Here is a 26,373-nt window from a genome sequence, read left to right on the forward strand (position 1 = left end):
GTTTGAAGATAACATCAAGTATCACAGACAAAAGTATTTGAATATTTGGTAGGGAGAAGCTGGAGAGTGGTAGCTGTGACTGAGAAGAGAAGGAACTGTAGGAATGATCACTACCCATGAAAATAATAATCGCCAGTCATTAGTTATGGTTTTAGGCCCTTTACGAATCTGCCATGGGAATATTCCAAAACATAGGAGAGGGAGAAGAATGAAAGCAGAAACAAGTACCTAGAGTAAGGACATAGAATCTAAACATAACAAACAAAGATTTTGATACAATTCTTACATCAAATTGGATCCCCAGATAATTCACAGTGATTTCAATGCCTCTTGTGACTGGATCAGTTTTCCCAACTCGGTCAAAAACGATATTGATGGTTGCCTACAGAGACACAGACCTTTACATTAGAGCATCTCAAAAATCAGTTTCAAAAAATGATTCAAAATAATGAATCACCAAGTGTTTCTTACAGGTGGATATTCCTAAAAGTGCAATTCTACTTTCAATCTAAATCATACATAAGAAATCTATTTTGGCTATTCACACATTGGCAAACAAAAGTCCCTATCTATGCTATCTTTCTTTTCTGTAGAGTGTAAAGGGGATAAGGCTATGACATATACACCTCAATTTATTAGGATCCAGAAAGGTAACATTCTGGTAAAACACAAGGTAAGAGAATCAAGTGATTCCAGGGTCATTCGCTATGGTTGTTTTCTGAAAGCTCTAATAGCAATCACTAAAACAACAAGGAGAGTTATTATAGCTGACGAGCCAACAAAGATCAAATGGAATTATGAAAAATAATCGATTAATCCAAAAGAAGAAAGACAAAATGAAAAAAGAACACAAAACAAATAAAAACATACAGCAACAGGGTTGCTCAACCATAACAATAACACATTAATGGTTTACTACTGTAGAGCACATGGAACTCAGTATTATGTGGCCTGGATGGAAGGTGAGTTTGGAGAGAATGGACATATGTATATGTATGGCTGAGTCCTTTTGCTGTTTACCTGAAATTATCACAACATTGTTTGTTAATTGGCTATACTCCAGTACAAAATAAAAAAGTTCAAAAAACATATAAATGGTCTAAACCAGAGGTTGGCAAACTCTGCCACGGTCATATGACTGTGTAGATAAATGGACTTGGCTGTGTTCCAATCAAACTTTTTAAATAAAAGCAGGTGGTGGCTAGATTTGGCCTAGGGGTTGCAGATGGCTGACTCCTGGTCCAAATATGACAAATAAATGGCAGAGACCATTAGATTAGATATAAATGCAAGCAGTTTACAAGAAGCCCACTTTAAATATAAAGATACAAATAGGTTAAAACTACAAGCATGGAAAAAGACTTATTATGCTAATGATAATCAAAAGAAAGCTGTATTGTCTATATTAATATCAGACAAAGTAGACTTCATAGCAAAATAATGTTGCCAGAGACTAAAAGGGTCATTTCATAATAATAAAAGAATCATTTCATCAAGGGGTACATAGTGACCCTACATGACATACATGAAGAAAAAAAAATGATATAATTAAAAAAGGCAAATCCACAACAATAGGTGGAAATTTCAACACCCCTCTCAATAAACAAGCATCAGAAAATCAGTAAGAGTACAGAAAAACTTAACGATATTATCAATCAACTTGACCTAAGTGAGACCTGTAGGCTATTCCACCCAACCAGAGTAGAATACACTTTCCATTCAAGGGCACAAAGAACATTAACCATGGCTGACCATATTCTGGGACAGAAAACAAGCCTCAAGAGACTTAAAAAGATTCAAATAATACAAAATATGTTCTCAGACCACATGAAATTAAATTAGAAAAGTATTTACAGAAAGATATTCAGAAGATGCCCAAATATTTTATAATGTACTTCTAAATAACCGATGAGTTAAAGAAGAAATCAGAAAGTATTTTGAACTGAATGAAAATAAATATAAACCTATCAAAAAAGTTGTATGTGTGAGATACAAATAAAATAGTGCTTAGTAAGAAATTTGTAGCATTAAAATGCCTATATTTAAATAAAGTTTCAAGTCAATGATCTTAGCTTCCTCTTTAAGAAATCAGAAAAAGAAGGCACCCAAAAAAGCAGCAGAAGAAAATTAATAAAGATCAGAGCAGAAATCAATGAAGTAGAAACCAGAAAAATAGAGAAAAATCAATTAACCCAGATGCTGGTTCTTTGAAAAGTTCAATAAAATCGATAAACTTCTATCTAGATTGATCAGGAAAAATAGAATGAGAGATATCAATTCACATCCACCAAAATATTGAAAGATATACCCAGTTGAAGGCAGAGTTCCAAAGAATAGCAAGGAGAGATAAGAAAGCCTTCTTAAGTGAACAGTGCAAAGAAACAGGAAAACAATAGAATGGGAAATACTAGAGATCTCTTCAAGAAAATCAGAGACACCAAAGGGACATTTCATGCAAAGATGGGCACGATAAAAAACAGAAATGGCATGGACCTAAAAGAAGTAGAAGATATTAAGAAAAGGTGGCAAGAATACACAGAAGAACTATACAAGGACGATCTTAATGACCTGGATAACCACTATGGTGTGGTCACTCACCTAGAGCCAGACATCCTGGAGTACGAAGTCACGTAGGCCTTAGGAAGCATCACTACAAACAAAGCTAGTGGAGGTGATGGAATTCCAGCTGAGTTATTTCAAATCCTAAAAGATAATGCTGTTAAAGTGCTGCATTCAATATGCCAGCAAATTTGGAAAACTCAGCAGTGGCCACAGGACTGGAAAAGGTCAGTTTCATTACAATCCCAAAGAAAGGCAATGCCAAAGAATGCTCAAACTACCACACAGTTGCACTCATTTCATATGCTAGCAAGGTAATGCTAAAAATCCTTCAAGCTACGTTTCATGAACCTAGTTCATGAATAGTACATGAACCAAGAAATTCCAGATGTACAAGCTGGGGTTAGAAAAGTCAGAAGAATCAGAGATCAAATTGCTAACATCCATTGAGTCATAGAAAAAGCAAGGGAATTCCAGAAAAACATCGACTTCTGCTTCATTGATCATGCTAAAACCTTTGACTGTATGGATCATAAGAAACTGGAAAATTCTTCAAGAGATGGGAATACCAGACTACCTCACCTGCCTCCTGTAAGGAAAAACCTGTATGTAGGTCAAGAAGCAACCGTTAGAACTGGACATGGAACAACGAACTGGTTCCAAATTGGGAAAGGAGTATGTCAAGGCTGTATATTGTTACCCTGCTTATTTAACTTCTATGCAGAGTACATCATGAGAAATGCTGGGCTGGATGAAGCACAAGCTGGAATCAAGATGCTGGGAGAAATATCAATAACCTCAGATATGCAGACGACACCACCCTTATGGCAGAAAGTGAAGAGGAACTAAAGGCCCTCTTGATGAAGGTGAAAGAGGATAGTGAAAAAGCTGGCTTAAAACTCAACATTCAAAAAACTAAAATCATGGATGGCATCTGGTCCCATCACTTTATGGCAAATAGATGGGCAAACAATGGAAACAGTACCAGACTTTATTTTGGGGGGCTCCAAAATCACTGTAGACAGTGACTGCTGCCATGAAATTCAAAGATGCTTGCTCCTTGGAAGAAAAGCTATGACAAACCTAGACAGAGTATTAAAAAGCAGAGACATTACTTTGCTGACAAAGGTCCGTCTAGTCAAAGCTATGGTTTTTCCAGTAGTCATGTATGGATGTGAGAGCTGGACCATAAAGAAAGCTGGGCACTGAAGAATTGATGCTTTTGAATTGTGGTGTTGGAGAAGACTCTTGAGAGTCCCTTGGACAGCAAGGAGATCAAACCCATCTAATCCTAAAGGAAATAAACCCTGAATATTTATTGGGATAATGATACTGAAGTTGAAGTTCCAATACTCTGGCCATCTGATGTGAAGAGCTCACTTATTGGAAAAGACCCTTATGCTGGGAAAGGCTGAGGGCAGGAAGAGAAGTGGGCAACAGAGGGTACGATGGTTGCATGGCATCATCAACTCAACGGACATGAGTTTGAGCCAACACTGGAGACAGTGAAGGACAGGGAAGCCTGGCGTGCTGCATGCAGTCCATGGGGTTGCCAAGAGTTGGAAATGACTCAGCGACTGAACAACAACAAAATGACTATAATTAAAAAGATAGATAATAAGTGTTGGAGAGGATGTGGAGAAATTGCAACCGTCATACATTGCTGGCAGGAATATAAATGGTGCAGAAAATATAAATGCTTTGGAAAACAGCTTGGTAGTTAGGCAGTTTATTAGAAGGTTCAACATATAGTAAGCATAACCCAGCAATTCTACTTCTACAGATATATACCTAAGAGAAATGAAACAGACGTCCACATAAAAACTTATACATGGGGTTTCCCTGATGGCTTAGAGGTAGAGAATCCACCTGCCAATGCAGGAAACACAGCTTTGATCTCTAGTCCAGGAAGGTCCCAAATGCCGCAGGGCAGCTAAGTCCATGCGCTGCAACGACTGAGCCCATACATCCTCAAGCCTGTGCTCTGCAACAAGTGAAGCCACCGCCACGAGAAGACTGTGCACTGCGACAACACAGCAGCCCCTGCTCGCGGCAACTAGATAAAAGCCTGCACAGCAACGAAGCCCCAGCACAGCTCCCAAGCAGACTTATACATGAATGCTCAACAGCATTACTTACAGTGGCCAAGACTGTCACAATAAAGCAGCTCAAATGTTTATCAACTAATGAGTGGATAATTTAAATTAATGTGGCACAGCCATATAATGGAATAAATAGCATTTGATCATAAAAAGGAATGAAATATTTATAGTTAGAGGCTACAATATGGATAAACCTTGAAAACATTATGTTAGAGAGCCAACCACAAAAAATCACATCGCATGATTCCAGTTTAAAAAGTTATTAATATATTTATATATTAACATTCAATTATAGAATTTAATTATATATCACATTCATTAATTTATTAATATATTAATATTCCATGCAAACCCTTCTACTAATTGGAAGAGAAAGAAATACTTCTCAACTTATTCTTTAAGGTTAGACACCTAAACCAAAGTCATTAACAAGAAAACTACACTCTGACATTCTTCATAAATATAGATATAAAAACTCAACAAAACATTAATAAATTAAATCTAACAAAACATTAAAAGGATAATACACCTGGCCAAGTAAGGTTTACTCCAGGAATGTGAGGTCAGTTTAATGTTCAAAAATTAATTTTACTGTATTAGCAGACTAAAAAAGAAAAACCATATGATCATCTCCATAGATGCAGAAGTGACAAAATCAAACATGCTTTCATGATTAAAAACACTTAAGAAGCTATTAATAAAAGAAAATTCCTCAATCTGATAAAGGCATCTAGGAAAAACCAACAGCTAACACCATACTTAATGGTGTAAGATTGGATGCTTTCCCCCTAAGATCAGGAACAAGATCAGGGTGACTGCTTTACTTAATTCTGTTACTGAAGGATTTGGTCAGTGCAGTAAGGCTTGAAGAGGAGGAGAAGATAGGATGGAATTGTCTATATAGGAAAACAATAAGAGAGTTTAGCAAGGTAACAGAATATAAAATCAATATATAAGAATCAATTGTATATCTATATACTATTAACACTTGAAAATGAAAATTATAAAAACATTGTCATTCATAATAGCATCTAAAAATTAAATACTTAGATAAATCTGATGAAAGATGAGAAAGATCTGTACACCAAAAACTATAAAACACTGCTGAGAAAAACTAAGAAAATCTAAATAAATGAACAGTTGTACCATGTTCATGGATTGGAAGACATATTGATCAAGACAGTGTGGTAAGATACATATAAATCTCAATTAAAAAAAAGGGAACAGAAACAGACCCATATACATAAGGTTAATTAGTTTTTGACAAAATTGCAAAATTGCCTCAATGGAGAAAAGATACTCTTCTCAACAAAGGGTGCTAGAACACCTGGATATCTATGTGGAAAAAGTGAACTTGGATTCATACTCCAATATCATATTAGAAATTAAACTTAAGATGGATCACAGACCTAAATGTAAAACCTAAAACTATAAAATTTCTATTTTCTATTTTTCATATTAAGAAAACATATGAAAAAAAAATCTTTGTGACCCCAGGTTAGACAAAGATTTCTTAGATACAACACAAAAGCATAATCTATAATAAAAAAAGGATAAATTGGACACCATCGAAATTAAGATCTTTTGATTTTTGAAGGATACTGCTAACAGAATGAAAAGCCAAGTCACTGATGGGAGAAAATATTTTAAAATCACATATTAGATAAAAGGTTACCAGATTATATTGAAAAACTCTCAAGCCAAACAAAAAGAAAACAGTCAACCTATTTAAAAAATGGGCTTCCCAGGTGGTCCAGTGGTAAAGAATCTGCAGGCCAATGCAGGAGATGTAAGAGATGTAGATTCAATCCCTGGCTTGGGAAGACCCCCTGGAGGAGGAAATGGCATCCCACTCCAGTATTCTCGCCTGGAAAATTTTATGGACAGAGGAGCCTGACGGTCTATAGTCCATGCTCTGCAAAGAGTTGGACATGACTGAACGACTGAGCACAATTAAAAAACTGGCAAAAAATCTGAATAGATAAATCACCAGAGAGGATACACAGGTGGCAAAAAAGCACATAAAAGTTGTTCAACATCATTAGGCATTAGGAAAATGCAAATTAAAATGGTTTAGTACCACCTCACATCTATTAAAACATCTAAGATTTAAAAGACTGACTACACAGTGTTAGCAAGGATGTGGAATAATTGAAACTCTCAAATACTGCAGGTAGGAATGTAAAATGGTACAACCTCTTTGGAAAAGTTTGGCCATTTCTTCAAAAGTTAAACATGTCTGCCATATGATCCAGCCATTCTACAAGCAAATGCTTTCTCCCAAGAGAAAAGAGAACACATGTCCAAACACAGACTTGTAGACAAATATTCACAGCAACTTTATTTCTAATATTCCCAAATGGGAAACAAACAAATATTGATCAGCAGGTGAACAGATAAATTGTGGTGCATCCATACAGTGGAAATACTACAAAGTATAGAGACAAAGGGGCCTGAGGAAACATTTGGAAGTGATGGATGGATATGTTCTCTATGTTGCTTGGGTGATGGCTGTTGCACAGGTATATGTATATATCAAAACTTACCAAATTGTATATGTTAAATATGTAGTTTACTGAATGTCAATCATATCTCAATAAAGCTGTTAAAACATGTTACACTCTCCTAATGGCTGCATCTCAGGGAAAACCTTTAGTAGCTTAATAATATGAATACTTGATAACTGAATACACTATCTTCATTTATCCTCTCCCACTGAAAAAGTCAAGATTTAAAAATGTCATCTGCATGGGTATTAACATCAATTTTTTATAACATTTATATCTGTTAAATCTAGAATCCTCCATTCATCTACACTGATCAAAATTAACTAACAAGCTGACAAAGCTTCTCTTTGTGCAAGCATAGCCTCAGTGGGAAAGTCATCAAACCAGAAAGTCAAATCAGCCTTTTTTATAATCACACTGAAATCCATTAATACCTGCAGATGGGTCACCAGTAAAGACAAATAAAGCAGTGCATAAAATGCACATAAACAATAGAGCGGGAGGGCAAGCCACAAAAGAGTAAAAGCTGGAAGCACAGAAGATGAATTTATCTGTAGGAATATGTTTTAGAATTTACTTTTTTGGGTATATACAGATTATTAAAAAGGACAGGTGGTTTCTATTCTGAGCTGAAGGCTGGAGTTGTGTTACATACAGTCATGTACTCATGAGTACTATGAAGAGTAGGGTGTAAAACACGAAACTTCTATAGTCACTTCATATATTTCACAACCTAAGAACTCACTAATAATTTCTGACAGACGAAAAACGCAACCTCCCTTTTCTAGGTGACCCAAAAAGAAGAAGGGGAAGAGGCTCAGATATGTGAAAGATGACATGCTCTGTTGATGCAGTTGGATTTGGAACTTAGTTCACGGCCTCAACCAAACCCAATTTTCTCTCTGCCATTACTAGAGCAATTATCTAAACCTCGACAATTAAAAAAAATATACTTACCATGAAAATTTTCCAAACACAGTAAATAGAGAAGAAGTAACCCAGGAAATTAAAGTATTTCCCTTTGAAAGTTTTGGAGTATTCTATTCTCTCCTGAGGGAGAACAAACACAAAACACGGTTAGTCTTAGCAAAATGTATATTTACATTCTACAAAAATATTTCTGCCTCTATGAATCACTGTTCAGGCTAAGGATTAAAACCACACACAATAATAATATTAAAATAACAATAATAATATTAAAATAACAATAATAGTAGTAGTGGGAAAATTTATTGAATGATTACTTTAAACCAAAAATTAGGATAAACATCTTACATGCAGTGTCTACTTTAATCTTCATAACAACTCTTATGAGGTATGTCCTTTTTAATTTTGCAGATGAGAAAATGAAGTCTTAGAAAGGTTAAATAACTTGCTTAAGGACACACAGCTAGTGAGTAAGGGAAGTTAGGCTCAGGTCTACCTGTCTCCAAAGCCTATGTTTATCTCTATGCTATGCAGCTATTCCTGTGAAGTGATCCTCAAAAAGGATTAAACTAGTTCGAACAACCTTAAATAATAGATTTTGCATGTTTATATTATATTGCATTTTAGGTGTACGTAGGAAAGTTTCTTTTTGTAGTTAGGTTCCTTTTTAATCTGGCTCCTTTAAAATAGAGCTAGACCACAGCAAGGGCTTCCCTAGTGGCCCAGTGGTACAGAATCCACCTGCCAGTGCAAGAGACTTGGGTTTGATCTCTGGGTCAGGAAGATACCCTGGAGAAGGAAACGGTAATCCAGTCCAGTATTCTTGCCTGGGAGATCCCATGGACAGAGGAGCCTGGCGGCCTATAGTCTATGGGATCACAAAAGAGTCAGACATGACTTAGGGAATAAACAATAACAATAGTAGATGGATGTCTTACTCCTCTTACAATATTACTAACTTGCAAGAGAATAAAAAACAATCACAGGAGCTACCATAGGAACCACCCTCCTGATCTTGGCCATCAGTAGGAAGTGATGTGTGCAACCTTTCTAGATGATTAAAAGCTTCTTCTGACTATTCCAATAATTTCCATTTTTGAGAGTGTTCCATTAAGGGTTTTGCTACTGGTAGGAGCAATGTCACAAAGAATCCAGGTATCAATGCTTCATGACTGATCCTGAAGCTACTGAGGTGCCTCTTACATGGCTTGGCCATAGAGGATGCTACAAAGCCTATTTAGTCTTGCTCTCTCTTCAATCACATTGGTAAAAACCACACTTCAGTTTCCTTGCTCTGTACCTTGGTAGCATATAGATCAGCTGTTTCCAGAAAAAGTTGCCTGCTTAGTTCTTCCAAAGCGTCCACTTCCTGTTGAATAAGAGTAAGATCTGGCACAAAATGGGCATCAAGGTTTAAATCACAAAGAAGTTTCAAGGAATAGCAATGAAGAAGGCACATGCTTTTGGTTTCTTCTATAGCGGGTCCTAGGAACTGCCCATATTTTCAATTTCCTGCTTCACAGCCAGCAGTACTATTTCAGAACTGTTTTTCCAATCTCAGACACAGGTGTATAAAAGCTTTACCATTAAGAGCACCACAACCAAACAGCTACCACTCAGTTTTACACTAGCTTGAAAGTGGCTCGGGTAGGTGGTTCTGTTTATTTTTGCTTTATCTAGTTAGCTTAAGTCAAATGTCATTTTTGATATCTCAAAAGGTTACATAGTAAGAAAAACACCTAAAATATACAGCAAACTTTTCTCTTGAATTATCTTGAATAAATACGATGCTAGGAAAACGGATCTAATGTTTACTGAGTTCTAACACAGGCTGGGATTTATAGACATTACCTTCTTCAGTTCTTTACAGATCTTATCTTCTATCATTCACAACAATCCCATGAGATTGGTGTCCTTATCCATTTTGCAGATAAGGAAAGTAAAGCTCAGAGAGTCAAATATCTTGCTCAAAGTCACACAGCTAATAGGCGTGGAAGCAAAGTCAGAGCTGCCTTACTCCAAGATCTGCTCTTTCCATTACTGTATGCCACTTTCCAAGAACTCAGTGAGGCTGTGTGATTATCCTCTCCATTTAGGAAAGGACTCAGAGAGGTTAAATAACCCTGATACTTTTTTGACTTGGCTTAGTGTTGCTGAGATAGCTTAAACCTAAAGTTTGGCTTTTATGAATTTTTAAGTAATAAAAATAGTAAAGATAGCCCTTTCTAAAACAGAAGTTTAATTGGTTTTAATCCAAATCCTCCCTCCTCTTTGTGATTTTTCCCTCTATTACTCAAATCAGCAAGTGCCCTTCAGCTCCCTCCTCAGTAGTGGCTGCTGTTGGTACAGTTCAGGCCACTGAATACCATGGTTCAGTTACATGTCTGGCTCCCCCATGATTAGGCAGTAAGTTCCTTGAGGAGAGAGGCTATCTTCTGCTCATCAGTTTAGCCCTCTGTCTGGAAATAGGAGACGTGAAATAAATGTTTAAATAAATTTAAAGTCACCTTTCCCCCCTCCCTCTCTCCTGTGGTCATCCCATTTTGTTTGTTCTAATTCCTACCTGCATTTCACACTAAAAAGGTATGTCATAATTTATAGCAAGAACAGGTTACATTTTTTTCCTCCAATTGAGGCAAAAGGGAATTTGTTCTTCCTCAGGCCAGAGATGGGAGTAATAACACATACGCAATCTTACCTCTAGTCCCTCACACCAAATTTTGGCTTGACAGCCTGGTAGCCACAAAGAGATGTGGTTACTCAATTTGGGAATTAGTTTAACACTGCAAGCAGCTGGGCCAAGACAAATTCTTTAACACAATCTCCTTGATTCTTTAAACCAAAAAGTTACTGGAGATAAAGAGCTGCTTAAAATTTGTTTCTAAAACTGACTGCTTTAGAAATAGGCCCTTACAATCGATATACAAACCAGTCATTTTAGGGAGCCACTGTTTTGTGGTGGTTTTTTGGAGTTGGGAAATAAAATAGTGTAGTGGAAAGAACTAAGGAGACCAGAGTTCTGGCCTTACCTTTGCCACAAGCCACTGTGTGACTTAACTTCTCTGGGTCTATTTTCTCATCTGTAAAAAGGAAAGACTGATTTGTTTGGATCCCTTCAGCTCAAAGACAATGGTTTTATTATTTTAGGATTATCTATGGCTTTCTATTTCCTAAGCCCAGTCCTGGCCAGCTGAACTCTGATGCAGTCAGGTATCTTAGAAGAGAATGTCCCTGTCCCAACACTAATTTTTCTTCTGCCCTTGGTGCAGAGTTGAGAAAAAGAAACAGGCCAATGGATAAAGGATACTTTCACTTCCTGGTGCTGAAGTGGTAACGCTCTTTATCATCCCCCAGAATCCTGATGGTTTGTTATGCACCTCCCCCTTCTGGAACATAGTCCTCCGTGTCATTGCCATCCTGAAATAAAAGGAAATATAAAGACTTAGAGAATGAACTTATGGTTGCCGGGGGTGGGGAATGTTGGGAGGTAAGAATGGGGGAAAGAGACAGTCAGGGGGTTTGGGATGGACATGGACACACAGCTATAGTTAAAATAGATAACCAAGAAGGACCTACTGTTAAAAAAAGAAAATGTAAAACTTCAGCAAAGGAGCACGGACCCTCAAAGTCCATTCTTGTCGTCTCATAGCTGCTCCTTTCATTTGCTGAGCTGTTCAGGGAAGGACTGAATTCTGGAGTCCCACTTTTCTACTGCTCACAACTGAGGGAAAACTATACACTCCCAGAAGGAATGTGGAATAGGTGAAGGAGCACAGAACTGCAGTTGGCAATAAATCTGAAGACTGGATCTGCCACTTGTGAGGCTTTAGAGTTCTCAAGTCCTCATCTCTGGATGACTATGAAGATCAGTGAAACAATATATTTACTTATTACCATTATCATTTAAGAACAAAATAAAATAATAGCTAACATGCCTAGATAAAGGATCAGGTACAGGGTAGGAATTCAATAAATGTTTCTTTCCTTCCTTTTCAGAAGCTGACAAGAGAAAAAAAAATCAGAAAATCACACAAACCTGGCCTCTTCTAAAGCACCATTCTCTCTCTAATGTCAATCTCTTCCTATTACTGAATAAATCAGTGGGACATTTGTCCTTCCTATCAGTTTATGGAAGGGCCTACCACATCAGTGGTGGCAGCTGGCATGTTCCAGCCTATCACACAGATATTAAGAACAGGGTCCTTGTGAGAAAAAATAGACCATTTGTTCATAAATGGTTACTTGAAGGGTACAATAGGCCAAGGCCTATTGGCTTAAAAAAAAAAACAAACACAGGATGAGTTTAATAAAGGTAGATTTGTAGAACTAAAGAAGAATTTAACTCAACGTTAACCTCAAAAGAGTGACAAGAGATAGAAGTGGTAAGGATAAAGAAGCAGCATTGGTGTTCATGGTTAGGACCAATACAAACGGTACCAATGGTATCAAATACCATATGGCATTTCTGTAGGCTAAACTAAGCCGTTGGCTAAAATAATAACAATAAAGAAGACTGCCCTGGCGGTCCAGTGGTTAAAAATCTGCCTGACAATGCAAGGGACATGGGACTGGTCTCACATGCCTTGGAGCAACTAAGTCCATGTGCCACAACTACTAAAGCCCGTGTGCCCTAGAGCCAGCCCATGCCCCACAAGAGAAGCCACTGCAATGAGAAGCCTTTGCACCACAACAAAGAGTGGCTCCTGCTTGCCGCAACTAGAGTAAGCCTGCACAGAGCAACCAAAGACCCAGTGCAACCAAAAATAAATAAATAAACAAAAAATTTTTTAAAGCATTAAAAAAAAAAAGAACGTTAAGTGTATTGGCCACACTGACTTAACTGTTTCCTTTTAAAATGACCTTTACCTGGACACTGAGTGAATGGAATGTAGTTTCCAAGTTGTATTACTTTCTTCATGGTTCCCCTAGATTTATTACTTCATGGCAAACAGATGGGGGAAAAAGTGGAAACAGTGACAGATTTTATTTTCTTGGGCTCCAAAATCACTGCAGACAGTGACTGCAGCCATAAAACTAAAAGATGCTTGCTTCTTGGAAGTAAAGCTATCACAAACCTAGACAGCATATTAAAAAGCAAAGACATCACTTTGCTGACAAAGGTCCATATATTATTCAAAGTTATGGCTTTTCCTGCAGTCATGTACACATGTGAGAATCGGACCAGAAAGAAGGTTGAGGGTCGAAGAATTGTTGCTTTTGAATTGTGCTGGAGAAGACTCTTGAGAGTCCCTTGAACTGTAAGGAGATCAAATCAGTCAATACTAAAAGAAATCAGTACTAAATATTCATTGGAAGGATTGATGTTGAAGCTGAAACGCCCATAATTTGGCCACCTGATGCGAAGAACAGACTCATTAGAAAAGACCCTGATGCTGAGAAAGATTGAAGGCAGGAGAAGGGGGTGACAGAGTATGAAATGGTTGGATGGCATCACTGACTCAATGGACATGAGTTTGAGCAAACTCCAGGAGATGGCGAAGGACAGGGAAGCCTGGTGTACTGCAGTCCATGGGGTTGCAAAGAGTCGGTCACAACTTAGTGACTGAACAACAAACAACTATATTCATCAGTTTTTATTTACCTTTGTCTTTTAGCAATCTGACTATATAAAACTAGTCAAACTTGTGTTTGACTTAAGCCTCTTAGATCTGTAAATTAATGTTTTCCACCAAATTTGGGAGGCTTTTGGCCATTATTTAAGTACTTTTTTCTGCTCCTTAGTCCTAGAGGACTCCAGCTACAGGTACCTGTTGGACTGCTTGATAGTGCTTCATCCTGAGATTTTCATTCATTTTTCTTTCATCTTTTGTGTCTCTATTCTTCAGACTGAATAATTTCTATTGACCTACTTTCAAGTTCACTAATTGATTCTTCTGCCATCTCAACTCTGCTAAGCCTACCTAGTAAAATTTTCATTTTAGTTACTGTTGTTTTCAGCTTTTGAATTTCCTTTTGCTTCTTTTTAAAAATATAGTTTCTATTTCTCTTTTGAGACTCCTTTTCTGTCACTAATTAATATTGTATATTTTTTCATTTTTTAAAATGTATTTATAATAGCTGTTTTCAAGTCTGTTTGTTAAAGCTATTATCTGCGCCCACCTAGAGTTAAATGTCTATTAGTTGCTTTTTATCTTGAATATGGGTTGCACAGTTCTGTTTCTTTGTATTCCCAGCAAGCTTTGACTGAAGACTTGACTTTGTAGATATTATGTTTCACTGACTTTCTAATCTGTTTTATTTTTCTGAGGACTGTTATTTTTTTGTTCTAGCAAGCAGTTTATCTAGCTGTACTTGAACTGTTAGCTCTACCAGGTAGAAAATTGTGATAACTAGCTCAAATTGGGAGGCTGATTCTTCTGAGAGCAACTCAAATTATGAAGACATGCTGCAGGACCACAAGGCATCCCAGATCCTGACTTCAGGGTCTATAGGGGTTCATGTATAGATCAGAGCCAAATCTTAAGAAAGATTAGTGATGAAATGGCTTAAAAGTACACATCTGCATTTGATGTGGGTCATGACTTTATATTCATCTCTCTACATGAATAAAGTAAATATAGTCAAAGGGAGAATAATCCTGGAAATCCAAACAGTATGTTTCTATAAAAAACAGTATGTTTTAATACTGAATAACATTGCTCTTATTGTTGTAGTCTAAAAATCAACATTCATATTCATTCATATAAAATAAACTGTATAGTCTGAATATGAATGAAACATATACAAGTAAATAAATGTATACACATGTGTATCTACTTCCGGTCCCCTAGTGAAGATGTATACAAATGGAGATAAAGAATTAGTTGGTGAATCTGGACCTCTTTATCATTCCAATATCTATTGTTCTCTCTTACATTGTCTTCTGACTTGATTATGTATCTTACTATAGGAAAGTGTCAAAAGAAGACACATGAAATGGAAAAACACTCATCAACTTAAAACTTCTATGACACCATTTTTATATGAGTAATATTAACTCTAATAAAAACAGTAGACTAATAAGTTTCACGAAGGTAGAAATTGATTACCTTGCTCATCATTCTATCTCCATGTACTATTCAGCATTTAGTACAGCGTCCAACATAAACTAAGCTTTCTACAATTAAGTGAATGATTCATTCATATGAATGAATAAAGGCAAAATATTAAAATCAAATGATTGTCCTGCCAAGATTATTAATAAATAGTTTCCCTGAGCTATTTATAGTTCACTATTCTAAGAAGTCTGCATGTCAGTCAACTCATTATTATTATTTCCATTTTATAGATAAGTAAATCAAGACATAAGGAAATAAAGCAACTACCTTAAAGTCACACTGAGCTGTAGGCCAAGGACTCAGATCCAGATAGTCTGAATCTAGCGTTTGTGCTTTTACCCACTGAGACACAAATTTCTAGAAATGCCACTTTGAAAACAAGCATTTTAAAAGTACTTTTTAAATAATAAAAACAAAAATAGTTGGAAGATCTGAAGGATTTTATAAAGTAGTTGGAGAAAAGGAGGTTGAAACAAAGTATGAAAAAGTTTATAAAAATGCAGGACAATAGACTGGTAAAACACTCAATGTAGAATACCTTCAAATATAAAAGATATTCTAAAACTTATCTAAGAGAATTTATATTTGAAGTTAGGAAGTAAGGTTGATTTGAAAATTTTCCTTCACACAAGATTAGACACTAAAGTCTCTGGTGGTTCCCTAACTTAAAAATAAATGAGATGAAATTCCCTGTTACCACCAGTCATGTCAAATTTCCTTGTTGAGGAATTTGAACAGCACAAGTTTTTAATATGCCTATAGCTCACCTTTTTTTTTTGCTTATGATCATATCCATAGTTTGGAGCAGTCGCCGTTCCAGGGCTAGAATATCTGTGTCAGTCACATTCCTATAATAAGCATAAGCTGTTAGCAGAGTTTGGGGTTCCATCTTTAGGCATAATACAGGGCAGCTGGAGAAACAGAGGAATCTCAATCATTACCCAGTAATTTAAGGAACTGTACTTTTCCTGGGGAATATTAAAATAAGTATAATAAGCAAAAAAATGCTTTTATTGTCACTTTTTAATAGCCCAATATGCCTGGGGCCTCAGGGGAGCAGAAGGTAACTAGCTATTTTATAGATTTCCTTGGACTTGATCCAGTGACATTGAGGACATATGTGTATCTACACTTTTAACTTGGCATTGTCGTCTACTGTTTTACTTTTGGGAGGAACCAATTTGCTGAAGTTGGGACTGGCTCACATTGCTGTCCACTAGAAATGTGCTTTAAAAAGTGGGAATGAAAGGGGCTGAAGAAGGTCAGATTGAAATTGCCATTTAAAAAATAAATGTAGGATAAATAACAAGGGCAAGCAATATATAAGTAATAAGACTCATTTAGAAAGATTTCTAGGCCAATATCCAAAAGAACAGAGAAGAATAAAAAGGCAGTATCATTGGGGGCATGATGTTACATATGTATTCAAGAAGTAATGAGAAGAAAAGAAAAACAAAATTCTCCTTACCTGAGGAAGTAGGACATGTAAGTATACGGACAGTTGACAGCACCAAATCCAGAAAGAAGAGCCATGAGAGTCACCCCAATCACACCTACCCGGCTGATAAGTTGTTCTATGGATAAGATCCCTAAAAATATGAAAGCACATTAATGCCAGGTGATACAGATAAACTGGCTTTCATCTCACAGCAAAAGGAAACATCACTGAAAACAACAACCATTACTTTTAGCTAACTTACATAAGCTAAATTAATTATTAATATGTGGATTTTTCTCTAATAAATATAAAAGTCTATTGATTTTCTTCTTATCCCAAATGCTTCCAGAATCATCTCTATTCTTGGGTAATGGTAAAATAACAATAAATAACATTTGCTGACTATTTACTCAAGGTAACGTGAACTCTAACAAAGTAGTACTTTTAGGAAAGCAAATCTGCTGGAAAAGTATAAATAGGAAGTAATACTTTCCACTATAGTTACCTTCAGTCTACATATTTTCCCCTAATGTCATCAGTTCTTTAGCTATGTCTTATTCACTTTTGCCACCAATAAGCACATAATGCATCTAATAAATGGGTTGAATTTATAGAATGAGTAAGTATGTGAGTTTTAGATACTCAATTTTATTCCAATTCTCAATTGTTTCCTATTCTTTGATAATGCTGAAAATCAGCATGGTAGTTAAAATAAATGCTATTTTTGATGTATTTGGAATAAGTAAAAGAAAGCAATGCTAAGAGTAACTCAGGAAGTCTGGTGTCACAGGAAAAAACTAATTTAAATTTGGTCTCACTTCCTATTTCTAGGATAGAGTCGACTTCAGCCATCCACTCCTGTGGCCTAACACCAGAGGGACCATTCAGGAATTCTATGGGCTCTGAAGCTGTACTTCTAATATCTAAGTCCTTTTGTGCCTGTATTTCCACTACCCCATTTTAGAGCTCACTGTGACCTCTGGTTTCTAGTCTTTTGCATCCCTGACCTTCCAATTCCTTCTTTGCTGAACCTGGACTCCAAGCTTGTTCAGCTTCTCTCGTCAGGACCCTCAGCCCCTACTCTTCTCCTAAAGCATCGATCCTGCAAACTCCTAACCCTAGATCAACCTGACACTCTGCCTTCCCAGTGCCCATGCCTGAGCTGCGCAAAACTACTACAATGCATGCTGACACTGATGCCATTATAACAGTCTTAACAGAAATCATTTGCTACTAAGGAATCCTTTTCTTGACCTTGGTCAGCCATCTCTCCCTCCACCCCTTAGCAGATATACTTTAACCCATTTTTCCAGTCTTTGTTCTTTTTAGCTAATGTGCTTATCATATAAGGAAGAAGTTATTAGACATCAACTACCTTGAAACATTTACATCTGCAATCATCCTTCTAGCTTGCCCCTTTCAGAACAAGATGGTGTCCACAGCTAAGGCTTCTCTTCCTGTGCTTTTGATCTAATGCCCCTTCTACCTCCTCTAAAATTTGTTCTACTGCCTGTCCACTCTCTCTCTCCCCTACTCTTTTATCTTCAATCTTTCCTTCTTTGCTGATTTTTTCCTTTCAGTTTCAAGTTTCTTTCCTAAGAAAAAGTCTGTCCTTGGCCTTGAGTGTACATCTAGTTACCAATCCTCTCTATTTACCCCTTAAATGGAGAAGCTTCTTTCACGTCCATTTATTCTTCAACTGGCTGCAATTCAGCTTTCATACCACTGTTCTACACTGAATGAAAGTGCTTTCAAGAAAAATCACAATGGCAATATAATAGGTAATATTCACCAAGCACCTATTATATACTACATACTGTATTTAGCATTCTACTTGTATTAATTCACTTAATTCTCATAACAACTCAGGTGGATATTACTGAAGATCTCATTTTACAGATGATGAAATTGAGGCACAGAGTAGTTAAGTAACTTAGTCAAGCTAACATAGCTAATAAGTGGCAGAGTCAGGATTTAAACCCAAACAGCCTAGCTCCAGAGCCTGGACTCTTAGCCATTATCATAATATGGTCAGGAATTTTCTTCTGATTGCAAAATTAAACATTTTCCAATCCTTGTTTTATTTGATCATTTATGACATTGAATTGTTCCTATTTTACATTATTTTCCTTTCTTGGCTTTTATACTACCATTTCTGTTTTCCTTCTCCACTTGCTTTTTCTTGCTCTGTTTTTGCTCTCCATGGACCAGAATTCCCTCTTTCATTTCAGTCTATACATTTTCCTTGGGTGATCTTGCTTGTTTCCCCAGTTTCACCTAATAGCATTTAGCTGATGATATCTAATTTTTTAGATTCCTGGGATTATCTCCAAGAGGACAGATAAATCTGTACTTTTAAGTTCCTGATTTGTGTATCTAATTACCTACTGAATATCACTTCGATGTGCACAGGCAACACAAATTCTACATATCCTAAACTAAAATTATCTTCCTTTTTCTGTATTACTTTTCTTAGCAAATGACATCATCAACTATCTGGTCACAATAAAAAAAACTATACCATTAGTTTCTATTTGGTCTCTTACTCGGTCTTGAATACACTTCAGGGCTTTACATGATGTCTCTTGTGACTTCCTGCTGAATATACCTTTGGTTCTGTCCTTTAAATCTCAGCTTGAATATCACTTCCTCAGAAAGGTTGATGCTAAGGGCTTGCAATAAATTTGATATCCTTATCTGTATTATTTTCTATGATAGCTTTTGTTCATGGTTGTATCTCTAGCAGTTAATATAAACTAGGTGCTCAACAAATATTTGTAAAATGTTAAGTGAATGAATAAATTCAAATTCTGTTGAAGGTACTCTTCACATATCTCTTTAATTTGTATCCTTTTTACAGGAAGGAATCATGTCTTATTGATCTTTACTTACTGCCTGGCACATGAAAGGTATTCAACAAATGTTTGTTGACTGTGATACATAATTATCACCAAGTTACATTAAAAAAAAAACCCTAAGGGATTAATATAGGTTAGTTATATAAAAAACTGGAAAAATGTGCCCTCTTTTATTCTCTTTAAGGTACTGTCCCTTTATTAAGTATCTTTTTCTGGCTTAAAGTACTTTTAATACTATCTACTTAATCTCAGTATTTCTATGAAGTAAAGGTTAACCATTATAATTCTTATTTTCTACTTCATAAATGGAAAGTCAGATGGATTAAGTGATTTGCTGCTATTTGCTCACACAGATTCCTTATAGCTGCTTCATATGACTTCTAAGTTTCTCTTACTCTTTCCTACCATGGAATGTCTTCCAACCTTCCTAGGTGCAGGCACTGCACAAGGAATACTTTTACAGACATTTTTTCACATAAGTCAAGATTGCATCTTATAGTTTTTTCCATGGTCTCCATAGCAACAAACCACACTGGTTGTTGGGCCAGTTTGGGGAAAGCTCTAAAAGGGCAGTGTAAGCCTCGCTGCTTCTCAGCTTTGCCTAAACTTTTCTTCCTCCTTATTTCTCTTATACGGTCAAATTAGATACTTAAACATTCCAAAATAAAACCAAAATGCTTATTTACTGGAGCACAAAGGAAAGACTAACACTGAAGCTATTCCTTAGCTCTTCTTCTGGGTGTATTCTTCAGGATATCCCCACAGAATTTTAAAAAGGGATGGACGAAGTTACAATAGATGTGATAGTCTTTATCTCCTCTCAGGCACTGTCTGGTTGCACTGGTCACGTGAGTTGACTGCTCTCCAGAAGGCTGGAAAAAGGCATCCGTCACACCTTTGAACTACACGTTACCTTGCACTATAACTGTTAGCAGCCCTGGGGTCCTCTTACCACTAGTGTTCCTCATTTCTAGTATCACAGACAAATCTCTCTCTGGGCATTCATTTGAAACCGTTTATATGAGAAGTATATCATCAGGGCCTCTCTACTCCAAATTTTCCCATACAATGACATGGGCATGCTGATCACATTAGCAAATCATAAGTTCCTACCCAGAGTGTTAGATTCTTGAACTGATCTACCACCTTGGAGAACCAATTTTCTTTTCATTCACTAATTCAATAGATACGTATTAAACACTTATTATGTGCTAGGTTCCATGACAGGCACTAAAGATATAATGATAAATAAGACGTAGTCTCTGACCTCAGGAAGCTCACAGGTTAATGAGGAAGTTGGATAAGGACACAAGTAATCACAAGTTTTAAAGGTGATATAAGTGCACTGAGGCAGGAGAAACTGACATCTCCTAATGACGGCCAGGAAAGTCTTCTTAGAGGAATTGACAAGAGTTGAACACTGAAAGAATAAATAGGTATTTTCCAGGTATAACAGAGGTGAAGGACTATCCAGCCTGATAGAACAGTTCTAGAAACTTTAAGTAATTTGGCAGGACTGGAGGACAGATAGAGAAAGAGAAGTTAGGATGCGGGAAGTCTTGTATGACACGATAAGAATATAAAGGATTTTGGTATGCTGGTGTTTCTTAACTTTTGGGGACTTTTTGATGTTATGTGAAATTTCAAAATAACTACTTTTATGAAAAAAATACACAGTTATTTATGACATTGCAAATGCTTTTAAAAACTGCACATTTCCTCTGACACTCCTGGAGAAGAGTCTTAAAACCTCTCTCCCCCAGATCCCTGCTCTAGGCAATGACTAGACATGAAAGGGCACCTGGAAGGTATGGCAGATTCAAGATACTGGCTTAGGCACCACTCATTTCCGTGCCTTTCTAGCATGACTTCTTTTCCTATAGAATCTGGAAAGCCAAAAGCTCTTTCCCAGATTTCCTTGAAGCTAAGATTCTGAATGTCACCTGGGTTGCCTCATATTCACTTGCCCATGTAAGACCTCAAACACAGACGTGAATAAAGTGGGAGTGAAGACAGCACTTGGGAACTGGAGCAGCTGGAGCCATTTCTACTGTCTGGTCCCCGATCATAGGTCCTAAGTGGCAGGTGACAACTTCTATGGTTTTCTTTTTCCTCCTAATTTAGTACTGCGTGGTTGGGTGTTTCTCTTTACTATGCAGCACTTAAGTTTGATACCCTGCTTTACCAGAATTTCTGAAAACTCCCAATACACTGTAATAAACCACTTCCTGCTTTAAACAGAGTAGAATCTGTTTTCTGCTATAAGAACCTTGATAGGTACAGCTGGTGCTGCTGCTAAGTTGCTTCAGTTGTGTCTGACTCTGTGCAACCCCACAGACAGCAGCCCACCAGGCTCCCCCGTCCCTGGGATTCTCCAGGCAAGAACACTGGAGTGGGTTGCCATTTCCTTCTCCAATGCATGAAAGTGAAAAGGGAAAGGGAAGTCACTCAGTCGTGTCCAACTCTTCACGACCCCATGGACTGCAGCCCACCAGGCTCCTCCATCCATGGGATTTTCCAGGCAAGAGTACTGGAGTGGGTTGCCATTGCCTTCTCTGATAGGTACAGCAGGACAGTAAAATGAAAAGATGTGTATTAAAAAAAAAAGCTTCAGTATATGAAAGTCCCAGTAGACCCATTACAGGCAGGTGCTCTAATCTAACATACATATATATATATATATATATATATATATATATATGAGGAGTATTTATTTCTGAAGTAGTTCTAGAAGAACTTGCTTGTTGAGGGATTTTGCCCATTGATGAGCATAGAAAGCAGGGCTCTGTCCACGACCGGTTGTTGTATTTAAAATGAACTTTTTTGTGTGGAGAGACACTAACTCCTAAAAAGCTTTTCATCTACTAATAGAGTTTTATGTCACTGCTCTTTCCCAGAATACATACATTCCCTAGAGATGATCTTCATTATCACTTGAGCACTGACCATTTACCTTCTGGGTCACAGACCACTTTGGGAATCTCATAAGAGCTTATGGATACTTCACTTCCAAATATACATATACATTCCCATTATTCTGCATAAAATACCAGGGGGCTAAAGTTAAGGATACCTTTCTCAATCCATTATTCCCTTAAAGTTCATTCACTAACCTAAAGTCAAAACTCCTGCTCTAAAATGACAGAAGTCTGTTCCCAAACCAACATCTGATACCTCCTAGGATGAAAGAAAAATTCAGTTCAAAACCAGACATTTTTTTAGAGAAATAACTTGCTGTGTTTCCCATAATAAGTAGTTTATAAAAATTGATTTTTTTCAAAGTAGAAAATGATAAACAACCCTTTTCCTCTCCCCACCACATACACTCACCATGTTTGGGGCTGAGAATGGGAAATGGATCTCCTAGTTTCCAGAAGAAATACATAAAGGTCAACCATAAGAGACAGGAAAAAAGCAGTCGCTGTTTATGTACTAAGAAAGAGAAGACAAGGTGAAGTAAGTATATATAAAACAGTTTTCTTTACATAAGTTTATGGGATCATCCTAATTAATATTTGGCTGCCTTGCTCACTTGGTAAATGAATGGTAGAACAACATAAGTTTTAGAAGTTGTTTTCTAAACTTCTTACCATTATAAGAGAAATCTAGTTGAATTAGGGGAGTCTTTTTTTTAAGAATGAAGAAGTCTTTTAAAATGACAGTTGAAGAGGGGGAAAAAGTCATTTTCTGATAAAGTACTAATAACAATCCCCAGTACAAATCAAAAAGTACAAATAGTACCCTGAATTGGAAAAATGAAAGGAAAGACATTCTAGTAGAAAGAGAAATAAAGTTGTGGCAGGACAAATAACCTAATCATTCATTTAATATTTATTTTGTGCTAACCTTTTAAAGATGCTGTATATGAGATGCCCCCAAATAACAGTAGCTACTGAAAGTAATATAGAAATGAAGCGCTCTGCAGCCTCAATCCCTAAGAACACTCATCTTAATCATGTGCTGATATGAGGGTAAAATACTCACGTAGTTGGATGTTGCTCACAATAAAATAGCCAATGTAAAAAGGCACCATGAAAACCAGAATCAACAAAATTACACACAGGTTCATTTTCCAGTGAAAATAACGGGAGCTGAAACAAATGTCAAAGAATTATCACTAGGAGGGGAAAAGGGCAGCTATTTTCACTCTCTTTAGTCTTCCAAAGGCTCTCTTGCTGTTTGAACTCAATACTGAATATATTTCCTCTCATTAGTCAACTAGGCTGTTACTATCTACTCATTTATAGAGATTAAAAAATTTATTATAAAGTTCTGAAAGGTATATATGGCCATAGTAACCTCCTAAGAATTTCATTTTTTTAATTGAGACTGTTAATGCTCTGGTTATATTAATAGGCAATATATAATAACATATATCAATATATATTATTACTGGTAGATGACTATTGTTTCACTTAACACTGGGAGTCATATTTCAATATAAGAGTTAAAAGAAAATAAATGTTAATAATATGCATTATAAAGACACATAAATACTTCTTCTGTAACCTCAGTATAACTAAACATCTGATCTGCATGATTACTTTCACTACTGCTTATAAATTATTTTATTTATTGATTTTTAGGACTTTTTATGACAATTTCCTGAGACATAATTCACATATTTAAAGTGTACAATATAAGGGTTTTCAGCATATTCACATTGTGCAACCATTACTACAATCAATTTTAGAACATTTTCATCAGTCCACAATGAAACCCAGTACCCATTAACAATCACTCCCCTTTCTGTTCAACCTCCCCAGTTGAAGAGGAAGAGGAGCTTTCTGTATAGCTCAGTCAGTAAAGAATCTGCCTGCAATGCAGGAAACCTGGGTTCGATTCCTGGGTCAGGAAGATTCCCTGGAGAAGGAAATGGCAACCCACTCCAGTATTCTTGCCTGGAGAATCCCATGGGCAGAGGAGGCTAGCTGGACTCCTGCCAGGGGGTTGCAAGAATCGGACACAACTTAGCAACTAAACCACCACCACCACCAGTCCTAGGAAAGTGCCAATATACTCTGTCTCTATGGGCTTGCACATTCTGGACATTTCATGTACATTGAATCATGTAATATATGATCTTTTGTGACTGACTTCTTTAACTTAGCATTAAGTTTTCAAGGTTCATCCGTGTGCAGCATCTATCAGTGTTTCACTTCTTTTTATGGCTGAATAATATTCATATCGCATCTGGTCCCATCACTTCATGGGAAATAGATGGGGAAACAGTGGAAACAGTGTCAGACTTTATTTTTGGGGGCTCCAAAATCACGGCAGATGGTGACTGCAGCCATGAAATTAAAAGACGCTTACTCCTTGGAAGAAAAGTTATGACCAACCTAGGTGGCATGTTGAAAAGCAGAGACATTACTTTGCCGACTAAGGTCCGTCTAGTCAAGGCTATGGTTTTTCCTGTGGTCATGTATGGATGTGAGAGTTGGACTGTGAAGAAGGCTGAGCACCGAAGAATTGATGCTTTTGAACTGTGGTGTTGGAGGAGACTCTTGAGAGTCCCTTGGACTGCAAGGAGATCCAACCAGTCCATTCTAAAGGAGATCAGCCCTGGGTGTTCTTTGGAAGGAGAGATGCTGAAGCTGAAACTCCTGGCCACCTCATACGAAGAGTTGACTCATTGGAAAAGACTCTGATGCTGGGAGGGATTGGGGGCAGGAGGAGAAGGGGATGACCGAGGATGAGATGGCTGGATGGCATCACTGACTCGATGGACTTGAGTTTGAGTGAACTCCAGGAGTTGGTGATGGACAGGGAGGCCTGGCGTGCTGCAATTCATGGGGTCGCAAAGAGTTGGAATGACTGAGAGACTGAACTGAACTGAATATTCATACCATTGTATGGATATGCCATATTTCGTTTATCCATTCATTAGCTGGTGGACATTTGGTTGTTCCACTTTTTAACTTTTCCACCATTTGCATATCTTATTTGGAGAAATGCCTACTCAGATCCTTTGTCCATTTTTTTTTCCTTTGTCTAATTTTTGACTGTGTTTTTTTTTTTTTTTGTCATTGAGTTGTTAGAGTTCTTTACATATTCAAGATAGAAGTCTTATATCAGATTTATGGTTTACAAAAATTTTCTCCAATGTCTGGGATATCTGTAAACTTTCTTGATGGTGTCCTTTGTATTTATTGATTTTAAACTTACTTAAAACTAGGCCTGGTTTCAAAGAAGGTTAAGTAGTTAAATGGCTTATGAGTATATCTTAAATACAAGATGATGAAAAAAACTATAAGGTAATATGAAAGGAAGGAAAAACAATGGCAAAATATAGGTAGAATATCAGGCTAGGCCTGATGGTTATTATGAAAATTCACACCTTAGAGTTCTAGAAACTTGCTACAGGTGGGTCATAAATTTAGCTTACATTTTCTAATGGCCAACGTAAAATAGAAAATTCGATCAGTTTGATACATCATAGAGTATGTAAGAAAAACAAATTATAAGGGAAGCATAATTATTACTAATTATAACTGAATTATTACCATGATCATATTGAAATTTCTCCAAAGATTTCTTAAAGAAGAAAATATGAGGGCAATTAACAATGTTCTTCACACCATCCTTTCAAGAGAAACATCAGTGAGTTTCTGTGGGCTATTTCTTACTTTTTACTCCTTAGTGGATATGGCAGGAATCATAAAACACAGAGCTATTTAGTAAAGGCTATCCTACAGAGAGCCAATACCATTTAGTATAATATAAATAAACTGACAGCTTTTGCTCATCTGGATTACCCACTTTTGAGCATTTAGAGAAACAACATGCACATCCTCCAGGCAACTGTACTCAGTATTTCAACTAAGTTTCTAAAAGATACTGGGAGGCAGTGGGTTTGAAATATCAAGTGTAATCCATATTGCCCATTAAAAGCAAACCATATATTTTAACTGCAATTTGAGC

At 36.8% G+C, this 26,373-nt stretch overlaps 1 protein-coding gene across 3 annotated transcripts in view; it reads right to left on the minus strand.

Moving 5' to 3' along the window:
- The window catches only part of LOC128044665 (Golgi pH regulator), a 46,357-nt gene that overhangs the window by 4,603 nt on the left and 15,381 nt on the right, over nucleotides 1-26,373 (minus strand). For all 3 annotated transcript variants that reach the window (XM_052637029.1, XM_052637031.1, XM_052637030.1), the window contains 8 exons: nucleotides 23,434-23,540; nucleotides 22,780-22,881; nucleotides 16,622-16,742; nucleotides 15,921-16,001; nucleotides 11,403-11,512; nucleotides 9,396-9,484; nucleotides 8,126-8,218; nucleotides 287-382 (listed from right to left, as the gene is read on the minus strand). In XM_052637029.1, the coding sequence (XP_052492989.1) occupies nucleotides 287-382; nucleotides 8,126-8,218; nucleotides 9,396-9,484; nucleotides 11,403-11,512; nucleotides 15,921-16,001; nucleotides 16,622-16,742; nucleotides 22,780-22,881; nucleotides 23,434-23,540 (799 nt within the window). The remainder of the gene's footprint in view (nucleotides 1-286; nucleotides 383-8,125; nucleotides 8,219-9,395; nucleotides 9,485-11,402; nucleotides 11,513-15,920; nucleotides 16,002-16,621; nucleotides 16,743-22,779; nucleotides 22,882-23,433; nucleotides 23,541-26,373) is intronic.

Source organism: Budorcas taxicolor, chromosome 3 (genome assembly GCF_023091745.1).
Source record: "Budorcas taxicolor isolate Tak-1 chromosome 3, Takin1.1, whole genome shotgun sequence".
NCBI classification, from domain to species: Eukaryota; Metazoa; Chordata; class Mammalia; order Artiodactyla; family Bovidae; genus Budorcas; species Budorcas taxicolor.